The 22,818-nt window shown below is 43.0% G+C and overlaps 4 protein-coding genes across 6 annotated transcripts in view; 3 read left to right on the plus strand and 1 right to left on the minus strand.

Annotated features, from left to right (window-relative positions):
* The first annotated feature begins 59 nt into the window (after window positions 1–59).
* LOC128764651 (hyaluronan-binding protein 2-like) lies at window positions 60–4,901 on the plus strand. Its single transcript, XM_053874573.1, has 13 exons — window positions 60–226; window positions 295–406; window positions 475–561; window positions 1,877–1,987; window positions 2,060–2,176; window positions 2,238–2,348; window positions 2,416–2,587; window positions 2,686–2,783; window positions 2,841–3,255; window positions 3,322–3,464; window positions 3,535–3,669; window positions 4,401–4,546; window positions 4,606–4,901. Exons 1-13 carry the CDS (start codon window positions 167–169, stop codon window positions 4,771–4,773), a joined length of 1,875 nt encoding a protein of 624 aa, XP_053730548.1. The 5' UTR covers window positions 60–166; the 3' UTR covers window positions 4,774–4,901.
* A 1,116-nt stretch (window positions 4,902–6,017) lies between these two features.
* LOC128764620 (E3 ubiquitin-protein ligase Midline-1-like) lies at window positions 6,018–9,070 on the minus strand. The gene is made up of 6 exons (XM_053874526.1): window positions 8,510–9,070; window positions 8,351–8,446; window positions 7,783–8,016; window positions 7,679–7,701; window positions 7,480–7,613; window positions 6,018–6,625 (listed from the first exon to the last, which is right to left on the minus strand). Exons 1-6 carry the CDS (start codon window positions 9,068–9,070, stop codon window positions 6,018–6,020), a joined length of 1,656 nt encoding a protein of 551 aa, XP_053730501.1.
* Window positions 9,071–10,379: 1,309 nt separating this feature from the next.
* Window positions 10,380–16,638, plus strand: LOC128764821 (delta-1-pyrroline-5-carboxylate synthase-like). The gene is made up of 17 exons (XM_053875011.1): window positions 10,380–10,509; window positions 11,310–11,427; window positions 11,508–11,659; window positions 12,170–12,319; window positions 12,381–12,485; window positions 12,578–12,736; window positions 12,802–12,892; window positions 12,969–13,093; window positions 13,159–13,303; window positions 13,380–13,453; window positions 13,539–13,638; window positions 13,713–13,933; window positions 13,999–14,136; window positions 14,889–15,084; window positions 15,551–15,672; window positions 15,735–16,017; window positions 16,082–16,638. The coding sequence occupies exons 2-17, from the start codon at window positions 11,331–11,333 to the stop codon at window positions 16,261–16,263; spliced, it is 2,340 nt and encodes a 779-aa protein (XP_053730986.1). The 5' UTR covers window positions 10,380–10,509; window positions 11,310–11,330; the 3' UTR covers window positions 16,264–16,638.
* Window positions 16,639–16,926: 288 nt separating this feature from the next.
* Window positions 16,927–22,818, plus strand: part of LOC128764742 (arginyl-tRNA--protein transferase 1) — a 48,870-nt gene continuing 42,978 nt past the window's right edge. For 2 of the 3 annotated variants that reach the window (XM_053874808.1, XM_053874809.1), the window contains exons 1-5: window positions 16,927–17,082; window positions 20,398–20,461; window positions 20,541–20,603; window positions 21,460–21,563; window positions 21,629–21,862. In XM_053874808.1, coding sequence (XP_053730783.1) covers window positions 16,983–17,082; window positions 20,398–20,461; window positions 20,541–20,603; window positions 21,460–21,563; window positions 21,629–21,862 — 565 coding nt within the window. In that variant the 5' untranslated portion in view covers window positions 16,927–16,982. The remainder of the gene's footprint in view (window positions 17,083–20,397; window positions 20,462–20,540; window positions 20,604–21,459; window positions 21,564–21,628; window positions 21,863–22,818) is intronic. The other variant, XM_053874810.1, reaches the window with a different exon arrangement.

Consider the following 22,818-nt stretch of genomic DNA (forward strand, 5'->3'; position numbering starts at 1 on the left):
TTATTTAAATAGAAGGATTTAGATGAGTTAAAGAGATGGACGGAAGCCAGGCGACTTTGGCCAATCAAAGGTTTGTGTGCTGACCTGATTTCTGGAAGCGCTGTGGGTTCTCCTGCAAACTTCTGTCTGTTTCACTCGGCTGGATGCTGGTGAGCGTGCAGCCATCATGAACCTCAAGCTCCTTCTCCTGTGCCTCTTCCTGGTGGCACTCATCTTACCTGCTGAGGTAGGTCTCAACGCACCTGCTTCCTTTTCACCACTTTGCCAACTGACAAGCGTATTTTGGATCTCCAGCTGAAGAAGAAGAAAAAACATAAACATCACCATCGACACCACCATGGGGACCAACTGAGGCACCATCACAAAAAGCCCAAAAAGCATGAAAAGTTCATCGACATCATTACTGGTACTGAAAGAGATTCACGCGTGAGATGTCTGCCCCATTAAAAAAAAATAATTTCAATTTGAATTCAGACTATTTCTTCAACATCGACGCTACGGCTGACGATGAGGATGATGATGACCCCCGTGAATGGCTGTTTGACATCCAGGAGCCCGAAGGTAAGTCACTACATATCACCCGTTTCATTCCAGCACGAGACATTTCTGGCTTGAAAGTGAACTAGAGTTGGCATTTTCTCTCTGAACCGTTGGGAACACCTCTGTTTTGAGCCACTCACTGACTTAAATGGAGAATCTGAAGTGACACCAAAGTGAAGTTGTCTTCATTAAAGTTATCAAGACTCTATTGTAGATTATGTTCCTAAAGGTATTAGAGCAAACCATCCACTTTTTGTAGCTTTGATGTTTACATTTTCATAGTGTTATCAAGTACCTTTCGGAAATTATTCTGTTTGAATGTTTCAACAAAGTCTCTTGTTTTGCATGTTATAGTTGTTATCAGGACAAAATGGTCAGTGACTCAAAATATTTCATGAATATTTTGAGTATTTTTCCTTTCATATTTTGTTTGTCTTTACCCACTTTTATGACGATGTTCACTATCATTCTTATCAATCCTAATGCTATAATTTTGACGCATCATGTGGGTCAAACACACAATTATGTCAATACACTGAAAGCTTTTTTCCCCAGCTGAATATATTTGGAACCTGAATTTCACTGAATTTTTCCTCATCATTCTTAATATCTTTTTGAATTTATTATTTAGTTGTGGTTTTGTGCACCTCCAACAGACAGCAGTGCATGTGTAACCCCAGCAAACACGCCGCAGGTTTTTTTTATGGACAACTGAAAATGACCTGTGAACAGAATTAGAGCTGATATTTCATCAGGTTTACTGTGTTTGTACTGACGTAGGACAAGCCCTCCAAAGTCTAAAAGCTCCACATGTGAACTTAGCTGAACCCGAGATCAGAATCCACAGTACTTTTGAAAATGTAAATAAAATATCTCCATTCAGAAAACATCCTAAATGATTTAAATGAAATGGTGCTGCAACCTGAATATTAATGTCTCAAGCACTAAAGCAGCATGACTATGTTAGCGCTTAAACATATTTACTGTTATAAAACAATGTTTATTTACCGTCTTATTTTCATACTACTGGATTAACGTTTGTTAATATATGTCTCTTTATTTCTAGATCCGCAGAATCTATTTGCATGTATAATTTTTCCTGTGCCCATCTTTTTATTTTTATTTTAACTTTGTCCATATTTATTTCTTCAACTATTTCCTTCTGCATCCACATTAATTTCACTAAACTTATTTTGGTATTTTCTGATACCATACTTGAGGTACAGCATATCACTGAGGTACAGCATATCACTGAGGTACAGCATATCAAAATGAATCTCTCTGCCATTTTACAGTTATCTAGTTTCCTTTGTTTATAACAACCTTTCCACCTCAGGTCTCTGCAACCCGAATCCGTGCAAGCACAATGGAGCGTGTCGGGAGAAGGGCGGCAGGAAATTCAAGTGTGACTGTCCGAAGCCCTTCAAGGGCAGGATGTGTGAAAGAGGTATGTTTCTGAAGTTGAAAAAGCCAGTGAAACATCAAAGATGAAACTTGATCCATTGATTTGAAATCTCAGGTCCAAAGGTGTGTCGAAAAGGCCGATGTGGGCGCGGTGAGTGTGTGCTGACCTCGACTGCTCCCTTCTACGAGTGCAGGTGCAAAGCGCCCTTCCTGCCTCCAGACTGCAAAACCTGTAAGTGCTTGTGATCGTCCGTCATTCAAGGTGCATCATCTAAAAGTCAGTTTCCCCAAAGACACCGTGTGTCAGCCCAACCCATGCCAGAATGGCGGCCAGTGCATCAGGGATGGTAATGACTTTGATTGCGAGTGTCCTGCAGGATTCCGAGGAAGGTTCTGCCAAGTCGGTAAGATAACCGATAACACCTTTGTTGTCGTCACACCTGACCTGAACTAAGTCACGTCGATTCCTAGGCCCTGACGACTGCTACGAGGACGATGGAGAGTCGTACCGTGGCAAAGTGAGTGAGACAGAAGACGGACACACGTGTCTGTACTGGAACTCTCACTTCATCCTGGAGTCCGGAACTGATCCCTTCAACAACTTTGAGGACAAAGATGGACTTGGCCCCCACAACTTCTGCAGGTCACGAACCTTTTGAAATTTGAGATGATGTAGAAAGGTGAAGAGGAAAACCTTGAGTTGGTAGTATTCACTCTGAGGAAACCTTTCATATCAAACAGAAACCCCGATGGAGACTCGAGTCCCTGGTGTTTCTACCGACGTGGCAAGAGGTTGCTCTGGGACCACTGTGATGTGACCGAGTGTCCAGAACCAACAGGTAACCTGTGACATCTCGCACAAGTCCTCAGGACTTCAACTACACTGCCACTTTCAGACGAGTCACCCACTGAGGGGGTACCTCCGGCGCCTGAGCCTACTGATGAGGTCAATAAGCCCATTCCACCAACGCCCACTGCTGAGGTCTTGGAGCCCACTCCAGAAAAGCCCGACGAAGCCCTCCCCACTGATGCTCGACCTCAGCAGCCAGAACCGTCTGCCCCAATCCCACCTCAACCAACTATTGCAGCAACACTGAAACCAAACAGCACCCTCCCGTTCTCCACCTGCGGACAACCTCAGCGAAAGAAGGTCTTCACGAGAATCTTTGGAGGGTTGAAGGTTCCCCCTGGTTCTATTCCATGGCAGGTCTCCTTGCAAGCCAGACCTCGTGGCTCGCAGTTACCGTACCTGCACACATGCGGAGGTGTTCTCATTGAAAGCTGCTGGGTGCTGACGGCCGGACACTGCATGTGAGTTTGCAGCCACAAACATGTATTACTATCACGCACTAATGTCGGTGTCTCTATGCCGGTCAGTGAGCAAAATAAAGAAATGCAGGTGGAGATGGGAGGCCTGGCGCTGAACGCTGATGAACCTAACGAACAAACGCTTAAGGTTGTGGAGGCCATCAGGCACGAGAACTATCGGGAGACTCCGACAGCTGTTCACAATGATATCGGTAAGCTAAGGTTTGGGATGAAACAGAGGGAATGGATGACTCAAACAAAGTCCCCTTTGTCTCTCCGCAGCCTTGTTACGACTGGAGGGCTCGGACGGCGTCTGTGCTAATGAGACGCAGTACGTGAAGGCAGCATGTCTCCCTACTGGAGATCTGCCCGACGGGATGGAGTGCACCATTTCTGGATGGGGTGCAACTGAGGATTGTACGTCATTCTTTCATTTAACCCTGTTACAAACGATGAATTGTTTAGACTGTTGTGTGACATTTAGCCGGCTTTATTTCAATGATTCACCTTCAGCTACGACATGACTTTTGTTTCTTACAGAACACTGATGTTTTGCGAAACCTTGCAAGAACAGTGTAAAAAAATGTCTCTGATTTTGGGCACAACCCAAAGGTCATTGAGACAAGAGAGTATATCGGCCAATGGAGTTATACATTTAGTATCTAAATAACAAATAAATTGGATAATATGAAAAAATAACAATGAAGTGCGATTATACTAGAGTCCACAGTGTTGACAGGAAACACCGGGTCATCTCTTGCATCCTCACCAATCCTCTCCCCACCTGCCGGGTTATACAGTTTTGATGGCACGAGGGACGAAGGAATCATTTAGTATGTGGTGACAAAATACTAAGACTTATACTGTCACATCTACTCCTGAGTTCTCGATGTTGTTCTACCAAACTCATGCTTTCTATCAAGTTCTCTGACATGGCTTCTCTATAGTAGATATATAGGTTGGTAAATGAAGAGCTTTGCCTTTTGGCTCAGCTCTACCTGCATCTGAGTTCTGTCATTTTTCACAAACTGTTGTTGATGCATTCACTGCCTGAGCCGCCGTGAGGTTTGCAACCTTCTCCAGGGAGTCATTTTCATCTTTCCAGCACCTTTGATCAATGGTGTGACTGATCTTCTGACTCTTTCCAGCTCAGTATGGTTCCAATCATCTGCTGGAGGCTGAGGTGCTCCTCATAAATCAAGAGAAATGCTCTGACAAAAAAGTCTATGGCTCCATCCTGGACAACAGCATGTTCTGTGCTGGCTACCTTCAGGGAGGGGTGGACTCCTGCCAGGTGAGGAGAATGCCTTTCTGAATAGGCCCAAATTATTTACTGACGCCCTCTTGTTTCAGGGCGACTCCGGTGGACCGCTGACGTGCAACGACAACAACTCTCATATTGTCTATGGTTTGGTGAGCTGGGGCGACCAGTGCGGGAAAAAGAACAAGCCAGGGGTCTACACAAGGGTCACCCACTTCCTGGACTGGATCAAGTCAAAGACTGAAGCATCAAAACAGTAGGCTGTAGGCAGTAGGCAGACTCACTGCACTCTAGAGTCTGAACTGAACTCTCACATTTTCTGGAAGTTACCAGTCGTGTCTTGTAGTATTGGGAACTTTGGTTTCAAATAAAGAGGTGTAACACATGCTGTCCGGTTTTCTTCTGGTGTTAAACTGTTTAATTCACAGGTTGTAACCAGGGTGTGACCAGGGCAGTGGTCCCCAACCTTTTTACCACTGTGGACCAGTCAACATTTGACAATTGGAACGTGGGCCGGGGCGTATGAAGTTGCCACTTTGACCCGTCATATAAGGCCTCTGTATTTTTGTGTGCCCTGCGCAAACTCTCTCTGACTCTGGTTGCTATGGTAACGTTTAAACATGCCTTCAAAATAGCATACAGATACAACACAAAAGGGAGTATAAAGTGCATGAAAATTTTACCTCACCATATTGTAAAATAAATGGGAGCCCTGAGCTTGTTTCTCTGCAACGAGACGGTGACATCTGGGAGTGATGGTAGACGACCGCGATAAATCCATATTTCAAGGACGACTCCTGGTATTGTTTGTGAAAAAAATCTACTACTACGTGGAAGTCGTGGGCTGTTCCATCTCTTCACTGAACCTTTTCCCCTTCGCAAATAAACGGTTGTTTCCTACTCATTTTGCGAGCATGTGGGTTACATTGTGAACGAGGCTTAACCGAGAGAATCCGGTCATTTTTCAAAATAAAATGTTTTTTAAAAAAAAGATCCCTCAGACTCAGATCATACACAAAACGGAAATAATAATAAATTATTTTTTGTGTTTCCCGGTACCAATTGATCCATGGACCGGTACCGGTCCCCGGGTCGGGCGTTGGGGACCATCTGAGTCCACATACTCTTTGTTCTAGTGAACGGCCACGGGTTCACACTCGGGCCATTAACCCACCTCTACGTCCAGCAGAGCTTGACGGTAGCCATTCGACAAAGGGTCCCGACTATGTTACGGCATGAATTATTAAGTGAGGAAGAGTGACATTTGCAGCCAGCAGAGCAGCCAGCTGTGACACAGGAGAGAATTTATAAACATACAGCATAATCCGCTCAAACACTGAAATGTCTGTGGATACTTCAAAGCACATGAGAACACAATAAAGCGGTACAAGAGCAACTTTATTGCATTTCAGAGGAGGAACTAAACAAGTCAAGTGAGACTTGTGATGACTAGCACAAAACAATCTCTTAAATATGCATGAGTCAAACTCATTTTAAATTGAACCTACTGGTCCGTGACAACTGGATCTTCACTAACACCACCGTCGTTCCAATTCCAGGGGTCCTTTATCCAAAACAAGGTAAGGGGCTGCCTGTTGACGCCCCTCACATCAATGCAGGGGTTGAACATTGGGTACAGAGGCTGGTCACAGTCCAAACAGAAGGAGTGCAGCAGGGCCATTGTGTCTGCATCATAGAACGACAGCTCCCCCTTCTGGATGTTTGCCTGGACACCCAGCTTCCTCACTCTCTTCTCAACTGACAGCTGCTTCTCTTGGGTGTTATGACAGGCCAGATACTGTCCATCTCCATGGTAGATGCCCCAGGATGTTTCATTCACCCCCAACCCACAGGGTTTCTGGTCTGGCTTCCTATTATCATTTCCTGTAGTTACACCAATCAGCCAGTAGGGTTTCTCCTGGACCACATTCTCCCAGTAGTGCTGTCCGGATTTTAGGCTAGCAAGAGCCAAGACGCTGTACTGGGAGTCGTACGGCTGAGCGTCTGACGCCTCAGCGGAATGTTGTCGTCTCCAGTTCACCTGTCTCCGGTCGTGGGATACCTCCAAGTTTGGGTGGGCGGTTTCAGGGTCCAACTCAGGACAGCAGAGATCTGCAAATAACAATGTACTTAGATCTGCAAACAGAGTCTGTGTTGGTCCTCGGGTCATCGTATGGTTTAAACAAGGTTGCTGGTTTGAGCCCTGCCAATATTCTTGCTCAGGCGTGCGAAGTGTGGCCCAGGGGCCATATGTGACCTGTTGGTTGGATTTGCCGGGGCCTTCACAGGGAAACTAAAGTCGATCACACTGCAATATTTCCAGCAGCCTCAAGTTCAGTCCCATCTGATAACGCATTTTTATTTTGAAAGTTTTTTTGATGGATTTTATGCGAAGTACTATTTTTTTTATTATATTTACTTGTGACCCCCTGCAGCGATCAGCATTTTTATTAAAAACGTCTCCATCCTCAGACGTGGCACAACAACATATGAACACCAGGAGACTTCAGTAAAGTGAAGGGTGAGTAGACGGAGAGCTACTGAGTCTCCAAAACACAGAAACCTTGGTCAAAACCAGCCTTGCACAGTCGCAGTTTAGTTTTGAGCTTCTGAATAAGATGGCTCTTGATATGAGCTTGAACTGCGTTGGATTAAAATACTTCAATCTTTTGTGGTTGTGGACAGTGGGGAGACATCTTATAAGATGTGGCTCTGCTTCGAGTCTCAAGCTTGTGACTGGGCTTATTATATCTCCAAGGAGGACTCCAAACACAACTATGTAGACATGTTAACTTCAAAACTATGCCGTCATCTTGGGTCACTGTACATCAGTGAGTGTGAAAAGACATCACCTAGTTAAAGCACCATTATCCCTCAAATATGCTCCAGTTCTGATCACTTGAGCTGAATCCCAGTTTTTCCAGCACCGGTTTTGTTAGGCAAAGGTTGTGTTGGTCCGAACTCACATGACCACATTCGAGGAAAGTGTTCAGACAGCGCCACTGAGAGGTCATCGACCAACTTCTCCACCGTCCTCAGCTTGTCCGGGTCGCACAGGCTTCGGTCAATGTCCTGAATGGGCGCTAATTTAAGGGGGTCACTACAAGCAAAAACACTCAGTTACAACACGTCGAGTCAAAAGAACATGGAACAAAATCAACTCACCAGAGATTCTTGGCTGTGATTTGCTGTCAAACATAAACACACCAAACAGCTACTTCACTTATTGTGACCTCCTTTATGTTGAACAATGCAAGGCAGTCACCTACTTGAAGGAAGCGCAGTTCGTTGGACTCCTGGAGGAGCGTTTTGGCCGAATCTCTCAGCTGGTCTATCTCCAATATTTTTGCCTCCATCATCCCTCGCTGGACGTCCAGCCATTCTGTCATGCACGACTCTTCGGCGTCGATCACTTGCATCATCAGCCGCTCATCGCCATCCAGCACAGCACGGATCCGGCTGTACTTGTCGGAGATCCTCTCTCTGTAATCCGATGCAGACTTCTGACAACAAAAGAAATTACTTGTATTCATTTACAGTCTATGAGCATCAGCATCTACAGACATGGTGGTATCATTTATCATGTCAAATCTCATTTTTCTGCTGCTCAATCCCTAACTGGGTTGTTGGGTGTTGGAGACTATCTCGGCTACATTGCTGGAAAGTTGGAAGTCATAGGGACACATTGGATTACAGGTGGTGACGCTAACCTCTCACCTTCATCTTCTTTGACCATGTTAGGGGAATAAGCAGGGAAAATATGAATTTATACATGAAATTAAGAACTGCCTGTTTATTTCTTCAGATGAAATAAACAATGGAGTCTTTTCTCTGTACCACTGTCTCCGTATAAAGTGATTCCAAGTCTTTGATGGCATGTTCAGCTTCACATCTCCGTTCCAGCAGCTGGTTCATTGTCGTCTCCAGCATGTTCTGAAAAATCAGACATGGTGATGGGACAGAAACAAAGACCAACTAAACTCAGATTTGAGTTACCTTGAAGTCCTTGCAGGCGTCATGCAGTTGAGCAGCCTCGTGGTTCTTGTGCGACCCAACCAGGACGCACAAACAGCAAACAGAGACCCTGTCTTTCAAGCAGAAGAGCTTCAGCTCATCCCGGTGTTCCCTGCACTTCAGAGACAACGGATCACTGGTCACCTCCACCACTGTGTGCTCCCTGAACGTGGATTTCTGCTGATGCAGCAGAGCGTGAGCCTGACACAGTGAGGCATCGCAGGTCAGGCAGGTTCGAACAGCCACTGAAGCCATCTCAATGCAGTGGTCACAGTAGATTATGTGATTGGTTGCCATGGTTTCCACTTGCTTTCTAAAGAGCTCGGCTTTTGTTTGAAGGCTGATGTTTATCTCCAGAGTCAGATCAGGTGGAAGAAAGATCTGGCACTCCGGACAGAAGAGAGGAACCTTCTCTGAAGAATCGGTGTCCCAAACTGTGTGGATGCAGGTGCGGCAGAAGTCGTGTCCACATGGCAGAGTCACGGGATCCGTGAATAAATCCTGGCAGACTGGGCATTTCAAGCATTCCTCCTCAGTTCCCATCGCTCTGTGTGCAGCTGTGACGGAGCGAGTGTGAGAGCTGCGTTGTTGGACTAAAGGCTCATAAATGTTTCACAGGCCACTCGTGGACCTGAGTCAGGTTACTGAAGATGACTTGATACCATCTATGCTGCTGTTTCCACTCTCGGTACACGACAAACATACCTCCATTGTATGGCAGCATCACAGCCTTTTCTCCTGGAATATGAAGTTTCTATTTTCGGATCGATATATCAAACATCATTGTCCATGGAGACATCCCCTTCACCTAGTCCAGAGGTGGGCAGTTATACTTCCTAAGGGGCCAGGTAATATATTGTGACCGTTGAGAGGGGCCGTCAATCCCAAAGAAAGGAGGCTAAGAGAAAATTGAAAATAAAAATCAAGTGATGACATCATGTGTGATCATGAAAGTACACTTTAAAAATGTACAGAAAATGTTGGTTTGTTGTGTTTTATTTATTTAAAACCACATTCCGTTTAAAGATTCTCAATGTGTCTCATACATTTCAAAATGTACTTTCAATTGTGATGCATTATAAGTTACAAGAAATACTCCAACGGAAAAGATTAAGAAAATCGGAATCACAATCAGAAAACTTTATTAATCCCAAGGGAAATTATGTAAAAATAATCTAACAAAAAAGTCATGTTTCAGTTGCGTCATAATGAACTAAGACAGATTCACAAGACAAAAATGTCAGAGACAGCAACAATGTCAGTTTTATAGTTATGCTCTGAATCCAGGAGGGCCACAGAAATACAGTCAAAGGGCCGCATTTGGACCCCCGGGCCACAGTGACCGAGTCTATCCATCACTGTAAGTAATCCTAAACTTCACATCCTTCCATCCCTTGTACTTCTCATGTCAGTTTTTTATGTGTACAGAAATACTAAATGAAAAATACATTATCACAAATCAATTTCTTCTTCTTATTAAAAACAGAAACAACAACAACAACAACAACAACAACAACAATAATAATAATGATGATAATGATGATTATTATATTATAATTATAATTATTATTATTATTATTATTATTATTATTATAAGGGCCTATTCTCTTGAAATTGCCAATATAAATACATGGATTTATAAGATGATGAAAACGAAGACCGACTCAATGAGACAAAACCAATTCCAAAAGACTTGTTTTAAGTTTATTTTCCCACGTAACCTACTGTACGTAAGTGAAGTTTGCATCATCCTCCTTTCCGCCCTTCGCTGCACTATTTTTACGTACGACAATGGCGCCCGTGCCTCTCATTTCACGTCAACGCAGCTCGATGTTGCGTAAACAGTGTTCCTGAATAGGTCAGTGTCTGTCCACTGGCGCTTCAACCAACGTGGGCTGTGGATGTGGCACCGCTGACTACGTGTCTCTTCTCTTCAAGTGCACGCTCAAGTGTAGAAGCGGCTGCCTGGATTCGAACATTAAGTAAGAGCTGCTTTGTCTCATGATATCTGCTCACGTCGCGCATTTTGCATATTGTTTAGTGTACTGTAGTTAGCTCCCGGTGGCTAACGATAGCTAGCAGTAGCTAGTTGCAGTGTTTACAATTGAAGTTTAAATGTTTTATGTTGTCAGTGACCACAATACTTTTGCAATAAATAGGTCTTTTTCAGTGTTGTTATTAGGTTCCTCCTGCGGAACAATGTCTAACTTTCGCTATCGACAGTACTGGGTCAGTGTGTCAAGTTCAAGCAGGAGCGTTAACTGCCATTTAAGCTGATATTTTCTTGAGTTTGTTTGTATTTCAGTTGAAAATTGCACTCCTGAATAGATGGGGTGTAGGTCTTTTGAAATGAAACGATGCTGAAAGAAAACAAACTAGTCATGCAACAGTACAAATAATGTTTAGTCAAAACAACCTTAAAATGGAGAGACAGTTAAGCTGAAACATCAAAAATGTATTCATGCACAAATTAGTATCCACGCTACATGTAATGACACTGTTGATTTTGTTTTATTTGCGAGAGAAATATCTGCTTACATTAATACTCTGTCAGTTTTTGTCTGGTTCTAAATTTCACAGCTGGAAGAGAAGGTCTATGTTGTCAATATGTTTAACTGCATTTTAAACATGTTTTTAAAGTATTAAATAATGTGCCTTTCTAGTCTGAATGTATTTTTGGTGACTGCTGCTTAAATGAAAACACACACTGTTTGGAACACACATCAGAAAATAAAAACATCACCATCAACATATCTTTGCTGACTCTTTTTTAACTTTACAGTTGTTCAAAAGTTACACCAACATGTTTGCCAGATTGGCTGCCTGCTCTCACTTGCCAGCCAGGGTCCGGCAATTGAATGTCTCCTCCGTGTCAATCCGGTCATTTTCTCAGACCAAATGTGAGTAGCCATCAGACCAAACTTTAATATCTGCTTAACAACTGTGCTTACTACAAAATTTAAATCCATGTCTTTCACAGTTGTGGCCCCCCGACCCCATGGCAAGTCGTTTGCCCACCGCAGTGAGCTGAAGCAAGCGAAACGAGTCGTCGTGAAGCTGGGTAGTGCTGTGGTGACCCGCGGCGATGAATGTGGGTTAGCGCTGGGAAGGCTGGCTTCAATAGTAGAGCAGGTAATGTAGCGACACATTCAAATAACTGTTGTTTTTTTTCAATGTGAATCGAGTGGACATTTAAGTGTTCTTCCGTTCACTGCCCAAGAATATATATTATTTACCAAGGCAAACATGCATGGTGAGCTCCATCAACTTAAGTGAACATCCTGATAGTGTTATTAACTGCATTTCTTTTGCTATAAACAAATATATACTTGCAGCATGAGAGTGAGGTTATGTCTGATGAATTCAGCTTGTGGTGTTGTGATGTCAGTAGTTAGAGGAAATATGGTGTCTAAGGTGTATATATATATCTATATATCTATCTATCTATCTATCTATATATATATATATATATATATATATATATATATATTTATATATTGAGGGCCATGTTTATACTAATCCAGTTCTTTAATAAGGAAAGAAAACCAACTAGTAATAAGAGCCAATATGTTACAGCTTGTATGAAATGCCAGCATTGAAATAATCCTTCAGTAAGTCAATGTTTTTGACTTCCTCCATCAGGTGGCCATGTTGCAGAACCAAGGCAGGGAGATGATGATCGTCACCAGTGGTGCCGTAGCATTTGGAAAACAGAGATTGCGACATGAGATCCTTCTTTCTCAAAGCGTTCGGCAAGCCTTGCATTCTGGCCAGAACCAGCTGAAAGAAATGGTGAGATATTTTTTTTGCAACTTAGTAAATTGTATATCACTGAATTGTTATTTCTCTGCAGGCAATTCCAGTTCTGGAGGCGAGAGCGTGTGCAGCTGCTGGTCAGAGCGGTCTGATGGCGCTGTATGAGGCGATGTTCACCCAGTACAGCATCTGCACGGCCCAGGTCTGACCAGAACCTGACTGATCTCCGAGTGTAGCGTTTTATTGATGATGCCCTATGAATAGCTTTCCATTTTTTCTTGCTAATAATCCCAGATTCTGGTGACAAATCTGGATTTCCATGATGAGCAGAAGCGTCGAAACCTCAACAGTACTCTCCACGAACTGCTACGGATGAACATAGTTCCCATCATTAACACCAATGATGCCGTCGTGCCGCCACCTGTGCCAAACAGTGACATGCAAGGAGTAAATGTAAGATGATTTGTACCTGTGTCAGAAGCTTTCACCAGTTACTGAGGTCCGTATTGAACTTTCAGGTAATAAGCATCAAAGACAATGACAGCTTAGCTGCACGACTGGCTGTGGAGATGAAAGCAGATCTTCTTATCGCGCTTTCTGATGTGCAAGGTCAGCAGTTTGTGTTTGATTTCACAGTTCCACAGTGTCTGAAAATCTCATATAAATTTGTATCTACGTCTCGCAGGTCTTTATGACAGTCCTCCAGGAACTGATGACGCCAAGCTCATTGATATATTTTACCCTGGAGACCAGCAGTCGATCACATATGGAACCAAGTCTAGAGTTGGAATTGGGGGCATGGAAGCGAAGGTCTGTGCAACACAAGTCACTTACAGAGCCCAGTCTGTTAAATAAGGACATAATCTTTGTTGTAGGTGAAAGCAGCACTGTGGGCTCTGCAGGGGGGGACGTCTGTTGTCATTGCTAATGGCACTGACCCCAAGGTGACAGGCCACGTGATCACAGACATTGTGGAGGGGAAGAAGGTCGGCACCTTCTTCTCTGAAGTGAAACCAGCAGGTACACATCCAAACTCTTGTGAGGAAAAGCTACATTTTCTAATTCTAATCATGACCACTAACATGGCTCTGACCAGGTCCAACTGTGGAGCAGCAGACAGAAATGGCTCGGCATGCAGGCAGAGCACTGGCTTCACTGGATCCAGATCAGGTCGGTCGACATAATTCTTTTGGCTGCATGGCACCATCACTTTCTAATGTGGTTTGATTAACCGTTTTTTTTATGTTCTTTCCAGAGAGCAGAGATCATCTGCTCCCTTGCCGAACTGCTCACAGAGAAGAAAGATGAGATCCTCAGTGCCAACAGACGAGACATGGAGCTGGCGACAACATCAGGTAGACAAGTTATGCCCCCTTTATTTCGCCACATGAAACCATGTTTGATTCCCCTCCTGTTGTTGGCTCTGCAGGCCGTTACTCTCAGGCTTTGATCGACCGTCTGAGCCTGTCCACTGCTAAACTGAACAGCCTGGCGATCGGCCTGCGTCAGCTGTCCGTCTCCTCCAGGAATAGTGTGGGTCGGGTTTTGAGGAGAACCAGGATTTCCAACAACCTGGAGCTGGAGCAGATAACTGTCCCCATCGGTGTCCTGCTGGTCATCTTCGAGTCGCGCCCTGACTGCCTCCCACAGGTCAGACATGTCAGCGTGACTCTCTGGAGTATTACTGTTCTGACTGTTCTCATTCCACATGTCAGGTGTCAGCTTTGGCCATTGCCAGTGGAAACGCTTTGCTACTAAAGGGAGGCAAGGAAGCAGCAAACACCAACCGAATTTTGCATCAGCTCACCCAGGAAGCTCTTTCCATTCATGGAGTTAGTGATGCCGTTCAACTGGTAAGAGTGCAAGCTTTTCGGGTTTTCAGTAGCTCTGTCTGGTTAGCAAGTGGACATTTTGACTCACCAAATCCAGCATGTAGCATACCATGGAGTTGACCTCTGACCTTTCTGTTTGTATGTTTTGCCCATACGTCCACCACTCTGGTTTTCTCCCACAGTTCAAAAACATACACTGGTCAGTGCCATAGATTATTGTTTAGTCCTGGGTGTCCTCTGACTCTCGCCAGAAGACGCCAGGATAGTCACCAGCCAGCACACAATCCTGTCAAGACATTTAATGGAAGTAAATTATGGACTGAAATTAGCCCTCAATATAATCATAAGTGTAATAATCAATCGCCAACACCAGAGCTTGTTCGGTGCGCACTGCTCATGCGCCATCTACGCCAAGTTAGCAAGAATTGTGAGGAGCAACTCATGATATGTTTGTGAAAATTAAGTAAACGTTCTTTAAAAGACATTTGAAGTACACTGGTAAAATACTGGTAAGAAATAGTATGCAAGAAAGTATGCAATAACATTATCCATTATGAATACATTTATTAATTTGGTCTCTATTAATTTTGGTCTATAATGTATACTATAATATCATTTTGTCAGCAACAATTTATCGACCAGCTAAAGCTCGAGCTGCTTGATACAATTCTTTCCAGCAAAAGCCAACATTTCACAAAACAACCCCCCTTCCCTGCCTTGGTTTACGATTTAAAGTTTTGTCAGATGACCAACATTTTTGCTTGTTCTCATAGGTGAGCACAAGAGAAGAGGTCGAGGATTTGTGCCACCTGGACAAGGTTATTGATCTCATCATCCCCAGAGGTTCATCTCAGCTGGTCCGCGACATCCAGAGAGCCGCCAAGGGCATCCCTGTGCTGGGCCACAGTGAGGGGGTGTGCCACGTCTACATTGACAATGAGGCCAGCATAGACAAGGCTATTGACATTGGTGCGTACTTCCTCTGTGTTTACCTCTTTGAGTATTTCATGTAAAGATTGTTTTGAGAGCTAGAAAACTTAGAAAACCTCAAATGTATTCAGATTTGCCAAGTTTGCTTTTCAACTTGATGGAACTTTGATGTCAGGGGAGAAGAGACGGTGGGTGAATTTCCAAGATGAGGATGTGCTCTTTTCTCTGCATGAAGTACGATTAAACTTTGCACAGACATAGGTCTTGATCTTGTTGGATTCTTTTTCCCCTACACTGCTAGAAACTCAGTGTGAATCCTATGTTGAAATGAAACTTTGCATCAAAGACAGCTTCTGTTGGAAAAATAGATTTAAGCTCCAAAAAAATACTATTTGGATTAGCTTTGTTTTATGTCTGTTTGCACATTTCAAGCCTTTGTGATCGAAACAAACAAAAATTGCAACCTTCACTGACCTTTTCTTTTTTCCCCTCATACCTCCGCTAGTGCGAGACTCCAAATGTGACTACCCAGCCGCTTGCAACGCCATGGAAACCCTCTTAATTCACAGAGATTTGCTGCGGACTCCTATATTTGACCAGATCATCGACATGCTGAGAGCTGAAAATGTACGTTCTAACGGCTTGTGGTGTGGCTCACTCATCTAAACACCGCACTACTTTTCTTCCAGGTAAAAATCCACGCTGGTCCACGGTTTGCTTCCTATCTTACCTTCAGTCCCTCGGAGGTGAAATCTTTGAGGACGGAGTATGGTGACTTGGAGTGCTGCATCGAAGTGGTGGACAGCATGCACGACGCGGTGGACCATATCCACAAATATGGCAGCTCTCACACCGACGTCATCGTGACGGAGAACGAAGAGACGGCAGAACAGTTCCTGCAGCAGGTGGACAGCGCCTGTGTGTTCTGGAACTCCAGCTCTCGCTTCGCAGACGGCTACCGCTTCGGACTTGGTAAAGAAACGCTGAGATCGTGAAATGTCATGCAAGGATTAACTGCTGTGTGCACCTCTTACAGGAGCGGAGGTCGGTATCAGCACGGCACGTATCCATGCCAGGGGGCCAGTGGGCTTGGAAGGCCTACTCACCACCAAGTGGGTCCTTAGAGGGGAAGGACAAACGGTGGCCGACTTCTCCGAGCAAGGCAGCATGAAATACCTCCATGAAAACCTCCCCGTGCCACAGGGGAACTTCAGCTAGACCTACAAACAACAGTCGAGATTACAAACTGAGTGTAAGGACTGAATGTCTGAGTCAGCTTCAGACACTATTTCAGTACGTTGATGACGGCAGGGTGCCATCATGCTGAGCAGAAGCTGCTGTTTTAGAAGACCTGTGACAGAATCACATTTTACCAAACGGAATACCTCCCAACGACAAAAGCATTAGTGTTTTAGTGTCATGAAGACTAAGGTCCTTCCTCCAAATCGAATCATTGACCCAGTTGTGATTTTCTAACTTATTTTTCTACACATCCCTCCTTCTCTTTTTGTACTTTACTTCAAGCGACATGGATGCAGGGACCTGACGAATGCTTTTCTTCTGCTTTAGCTTTCTGGTTTCAATAAATATTATGTACAGTTCTTTAGCTACACTGTCTGTTTTCTTTAACAGTTCAGCTTAAGAATTTCAAGTATTCAATTTGCATGTCAAATCAAGTCACCTGTGTCGACTGACTTGCTAAAGATGATCATCTGTGCCTGCCGTAAATCTGCTTGTAGAACATGTAGAAATAGAAACTAAAAAAACATCAGAACCTTCCATTATTTTCACAGAAAATCCAGACATGCTAAAGATGTCTAAAAATTTCCGTTTGGTTTGAATGCACCATCGATGACGTCAGGTACCTGGGCGTGGCTTGGCGTTCAGCAGTGCTGGTCGGCAGCACTTAAGTGTTGTCATCGGTTGAGATTTTAAAGATGGCTGGGAGCAGTTCCTATACCATCGTGGAGTACTTCGGTGGGGATGATGGCTATCGTTGTGGCTACTGCAAGAACCCTATCGGCAACTTTTCCCACGGTAAGTGTCTGACAAAGCTGCGGCAAGGACAGTCGGGAAACTGCAAAATGCTAACGACATAGCTGCGGCTAGCTGCTACTGGGCTAGCTCCGGCTGTCACAGACAGACTCACTAGCTGGAGAGCGACTCCGTAAAAAATAGCAAACACGTCAAAATAAACTCACTGAAACTGTAGGATATGAAGACATGATAATATAAACTATTTCAGTTAGTCGTAGCAGTCTGCCTTTGACTGTCAGTGTTGCAATACGAGGCTAATTGTTTAAAAATAGTTTCGTTTTGTTTGAAGTCATTGTCACGATCGTAAAATATACATATTCACTTTATAGGCAGAACAGAAGTAGATGTATATGCAGAGGATATTATTAAACGTGTACACGTTTGTCAAGTGATGTTAAAGTCTTTCAAAGCATAAGGTGAGTGTTCCCTGGTCTGGATACATGTTTCGATTGCAGTTTGGCTTAGAGATTCATTTGGTTGTCTCAGGGTTCAAACTGCTTAACAGCAGCAGTGTAATTCAGGTGACCGTTTAAACCTGCGTTACAGTCATCAACAGTACTCTGGTTGACATCATCATTCATTCAGGTGTGTGCCACGAGGCTGACAGGTTGCTCACTTTCCCACCTCCTCGGGCAAGAGGCAGGGTCAGCAGTCTGTCGTAGGCCTCATAAGACGGACAGCTTTTTGTTTAGCATCAAACATTTGCACCGTATTTTCTCCATTTATTCGTTTATACCTTGTTGTTTAAAACAGCAATCTATGAGGCCTGTTGGATTTAAGGGTGCCGCTTGAACTAGCTTGGGATTCCACTACATTTGCACCTATTTCAGAATGGTGTGGAGAATGTCCACAAAAAGACCCAACTTAACCTAACCCCAATAAAAGAGAGAACGTGCTGAGTACCACAGTCTATCCAAAGGTTCAGGATGTAACCTGTGTGTTTACGTGTTATAATAATGATAATAATAATAATAATATAATAATACTGATGATGGTGATGATAGTAACAAAAGATTTTTTGGGGAAAAATGCTGTCACTATAAAAACCAAGTTCAGTCATTAAACTACTTATTTTCCTTGTTAACATAAATGGAAATTAGGAATTGAAAAAACGCTATCTCACAATATCACAATATTAACAATATGTTAAAAAAAAAGTAAACAAAAAAACACATTCTCACATTGGAAATAGTGTTTCATATTCAATTTTCCCTTCAAAGTGGTCATGTCAGGCTATTCAACTTGTGTCAGTGGTATGTTACAGGCATGTACATTTCATGTGAATGAAATATAATAATTACACGCATCAGTAAAAAGAATGTACTCAATGAAACTATTACATTTTTAAGTGAAACTGAGTAAACTACAGCTATTTATGGTCAGGGTTACAGGGTTCACACGTGCACTGTCTACTTTTACAGCAGCGTGGACAGCTTGGAATCTCCTGAATGTTAGCGTTTAGGTTTCACTTGTGTACAAAAACGTTCCATGAATAGGATTACGGGAAGACTCTAGACAGTGAGTGCTCTGGTCTTCATCTGGCCATTATGTGTAACTTGTTTGTAACTTGTGTATCTGTCAGGGATGTGGAGCGATTAAAAAGCTCTGTAAGGAGATGGGAAGGGATTTTGTGCGCGTGTGGGACAGAATTGTGTGAAGGTGTACTCAGAGTTCAGGTGGTTCTTAATACCATCAATGGCTGTTTGGGCACAGAGCCCACAGACGAGCCGTTTAATCTAACGGAAGAGTCGTAATCTGGTTATGTTACATCATGTGAACCGGATGGCCGTTAAATGGAGACTTGCAGATGGAGCTGAATGGATTGGGGAAAAAATGGAATTGTGATTAGATTAATTTTGACAGTAATGCATCTTAACATTCAATAATTTTTGGACACATTTTTCAACCTGTTGAGGACGTTAACCGTGTGTCCATAAAACCCACCCTTTACTAATGTGGAATGAGTGTTTTTTTTTTCCAGAAAAAAGATGTATCTTTCATCTGCCTTTCAACAAGCTGCACTGTTTTTTTCCTCTATGTGTTTGGTGGCGAGATTTCATGTTGTTATTTGGAGCTATGTAGAGTACAGTAAAACTGTTTTGAAAGATGGAATGAACCTGGTCCATTGTTTCTTCCTGTGTGGAAATATATGATAACATATAAAAATGCTCAAAGACAGAGGAATGAATGAGTGAATGAATATTTATTTATTTCAATCCCACATCAACATACTTACAACACGAACTCTTTCATCATCCACTTCACCCGAGGGATCGGAAAAATGATGCCTTTGTTTTGGTTCAACGTTTAAATGAATAAACTTCAATATTTAATTGGTTTATTTTATGAATAAAAAGCTCTTATGTTCGCCGCATCCTTACATTGATGCAGGACTCAATCTGTATTAGCTGCCTGGTTTCTGCAAGTCTGTTCTGACCTTGATGGAGAAATAACTGTGTCATACTGTAAAATACAGCAAGAGATTAGATGGTTTTCTCAGTGTGCAATCTTTCCTGTGCAGCTTATAATATGAAAATAAAATTGTCTTTTGTTAGGAAAAAAATTCAGAACAGAATTAGAACAATGGTTTAATGTTAAAATATGTTCTTGATGATCCGTGCGAACTGCTCAAACACCACTCTCATGGGAGTGAAACAATCTTGTGTGTGTTGTGTGAACCAGTCATATCCCCTATAGATGTTACATTATCGGATGATGGGTTGTATATAGTTACAGACGAGAAGGTCAAAAGTTGTGCTGGGGATCAGATCTCAGTTCTGGGAACGCCCTTTCTACAAATAATGTATGTCAGCTCCTACACCACTGTGGAGAGATTGATGCTCGAACCAAACATGCACTTCCTGTTTGGTTAGCGCAGCTTCAAGCAAGAAAAACAGGAATAAGAAAGATAGTCACTGTTCTCCTGGTGTCTGTAGTCTTTAAGTGACTTTACTGTTTATATTTAAAGGCCAATACTTGTACTCATGATTGTCCTCCCTCATCACAACCTCTTCATGTCTTCAATTACCACATCCATTTACCTCACCCTTCATTGGTCTTCCTCTTCTTTTCCTAATGTCTTCATCACCCGCATTCTTTGCCCAACAACATTGTCTCTGTAGGCCACGGTTTCTCCCACACTACTGTATGTACTCATTTCATTGTCCTTTCTTGTCTGTTACTACTCTGCTTCCTGGTTCCTAAACGCATACGTCATAGTCGTGACCACTCCTGTTCTTTAAAGTTTCTCTTTCACTGTTGGTGCTACTTTTTTTCACAAATGACAACAATTGTTTTTTTTTTTTACATCTCCAGGAATGTGGTCCCACACCATGACTGTACAAGACTACCAGGATCTCATCGACAGAGGATGGAGAAGGTGAGAACTCGCGTTCTTATGAATATTTACTCTATGTGTTTTTAGGCATTCTTCAAACGAATTGTGTTTTTCCTTTCAGAAGTGGAAAATATGTCTATAAGCCCATAATGCACAAGACATGCTGTCCACAGTACACCATCAGGTAATTATGACATAATTTTATTTGAAGGATAGTTTCATAATTTATGTTTCATACTGAATTGTGATATATGCCAGAAACATAAAAAAAACAACTTTTTTATTTGAGATGAACCCGTCTAATGTATTGTAGTGTTAGGTGGTCTGTGTTTGTCCGTATTCTTAAGCCTTTCTTTCTTAGTTGTTGTCGATTTGTTTTTTTTTTTTTTTTTTTTTGGCTGGTCAGTGAATGTTATATTGGGCATCGAAAGGGTGATGTCACAGAGTGGAAACACCACAATGCATTCTGGGCTTTCAAGTCAACTCTCTGCGTTTTTGAATCTATAGTTCATGCTGTGTTATTAACTGCTGCACTCGCTCCTACGACTGCTTTGGAAAAATATTTTTTTGCTATTTTTCTCATTTCGAAAGTCAGAGAAATTTCAAGGGCGGCTCTTAAAAGTAAGAAAGATAAGCCGAACACCCTGCATAGCAGCTGCACTTGACCCATTTTGGTGTGTCCACAGCAACAACCCGGAAAGTTTGAGGAAGCACTATCAGAATCAAAGCATGGTTTGCGTTTTGTAAGTAGCACATTGTAATGTGCCAAATTTTGAGACACACAACTGAACTAGGTGTCTTTTTTTAAATTTTGGATACAACATTTAGTCTTGGATGTATTTGTTAGATTCCTGTTATATTAAATTATTGTCATTGTCACATTTGCATCTAGTTTTTCCTCACATGATGAGTTATTGACTGTTATATTTTGTCGTAGTTTTTATCGATGAAAACAACAGTTTGCCTTTAGGGTTTGAAGTGTGACCTATTCAAAAGCTTTTAAATGAGAAACACAGGAAAACTCTCCTCTCTCTTTGAAGATGTCATGCACTGAAGTTCCAGCCTTCCAAGTCTCACAAAAAAGTCCTTAAGAAGATGAGCAAGTTCATTTCGAAAGGGGAGCTACCAAAAGATGAAATAGATGGTGAGTTTTCTTTTTTTTTCAACCTGCCATGCTCTCCCCATTTACTGAAGTGTTTTTTTCTGCAGGTGAACCAATGGAGTCTGTGTGCGGGAACGCTTGTCACGTCGAGCCCCGAATGGATGGTCAGTCTGTGAAGTCCTGCGCTGCAATACCAGATATCCAGAATGAGACTGCTGAGTTTCCAGTGAAAGCAGATGAGGCGACAAATGACGTTGAATCTTCTCCTGCTGGCACGGACTCACAAAGGAACGAGTCAGAGTCGCACCCCAGTAGACGGACAGCTCCAGCTCCTAAGCCAGGTATGGTTCTCTATCATGGGGTTCTGATTTACAATATCGGACGCAAGATTTTAGAAAGAATTGACAAGGGAATATGGAGCTAGAAAAGTAGCACCTGAAAATAAAAGAATGTGACGTTTTTCTGCTGACGTGAGAGAGGTCACTGGAATCTGGGATTCACAATTGGTGTCAGTAGATGGTGCTACAGGAATCTCAGGAGTCATGAAGCTTTAGCTGTCTGGCCAGTGTCAGATGAACCGGCTTTAACCTTCCAGCAGAGGTCACTGTTTCCTCTGTAGCTGTAGTCGTGTGTCAGGTGGCTGGTGGAGGATTCCCCGGGTGGTTCTGGCTAATCTGTCTCGATAATGGGTTAATCACGCTCAGAGCACAGCCATTACAAACCTCCATTAGACGCAGGAAGCAGCACTGCAAACAGATGTTCATATTTGGGGGCTCTATCACTTTGTTTTCTCTCAGGCTCCTAATGAGATACACCATCCTTGTGAGCCCACTGCTGGCACCTGCTGAAGCAGAGTCGCACATGTACACAGTGACAGTATTCACAGGAGCCAACATCCTTCTACTCTTACGCTTACGTCAGTACGATACACCTCCTTCCTCAGATGGGCCATAACGCGTTCTCCTTTTAGGCGAAACCAGGATTTACAATGTTGTGTTAGTTGAGCGCCGCAGAAACACCTGCATGTTTCTGTCCTCAAGTTTTATGATGGGAAGGTTTAATAGCTTGGAGCATGTTCATCTCCTGAGTAAATACTTCCTCAGCTTCTTTTTAAATCTTGTTGAAAGTTCAATAGCCAAACCGTTTTTTTTTCTTTTTTTCTTCAGGCTTTTGTATAATAATCTTTTGATATCTGAGTTTTTGACTGTAACATGGTCACTGTAACATGATAGAAATCATGTCCTGAGATGCCAGTGTAACTCTTGATGCATGTCTGGGGCTGGTCCGACTGTGTTGT

The sequence above is a fragment of the Synchiropus splendidus genome, chromosome 9 (assembly GCF_027744825.2).
Source record: "Synchiropus splendidus isolate RoL2022-P1 chromosome 9, RoL_Sspl_1.0, whole genome shotgun sequence".
Classification (NCBI taxonomy): domain Eukaryota; kingdom Metazoa; phylum Chordata; class Actinopteri; order Syngnathiformes; family Callionymidae; genus Synchiropus; species Synchiropus splendidus.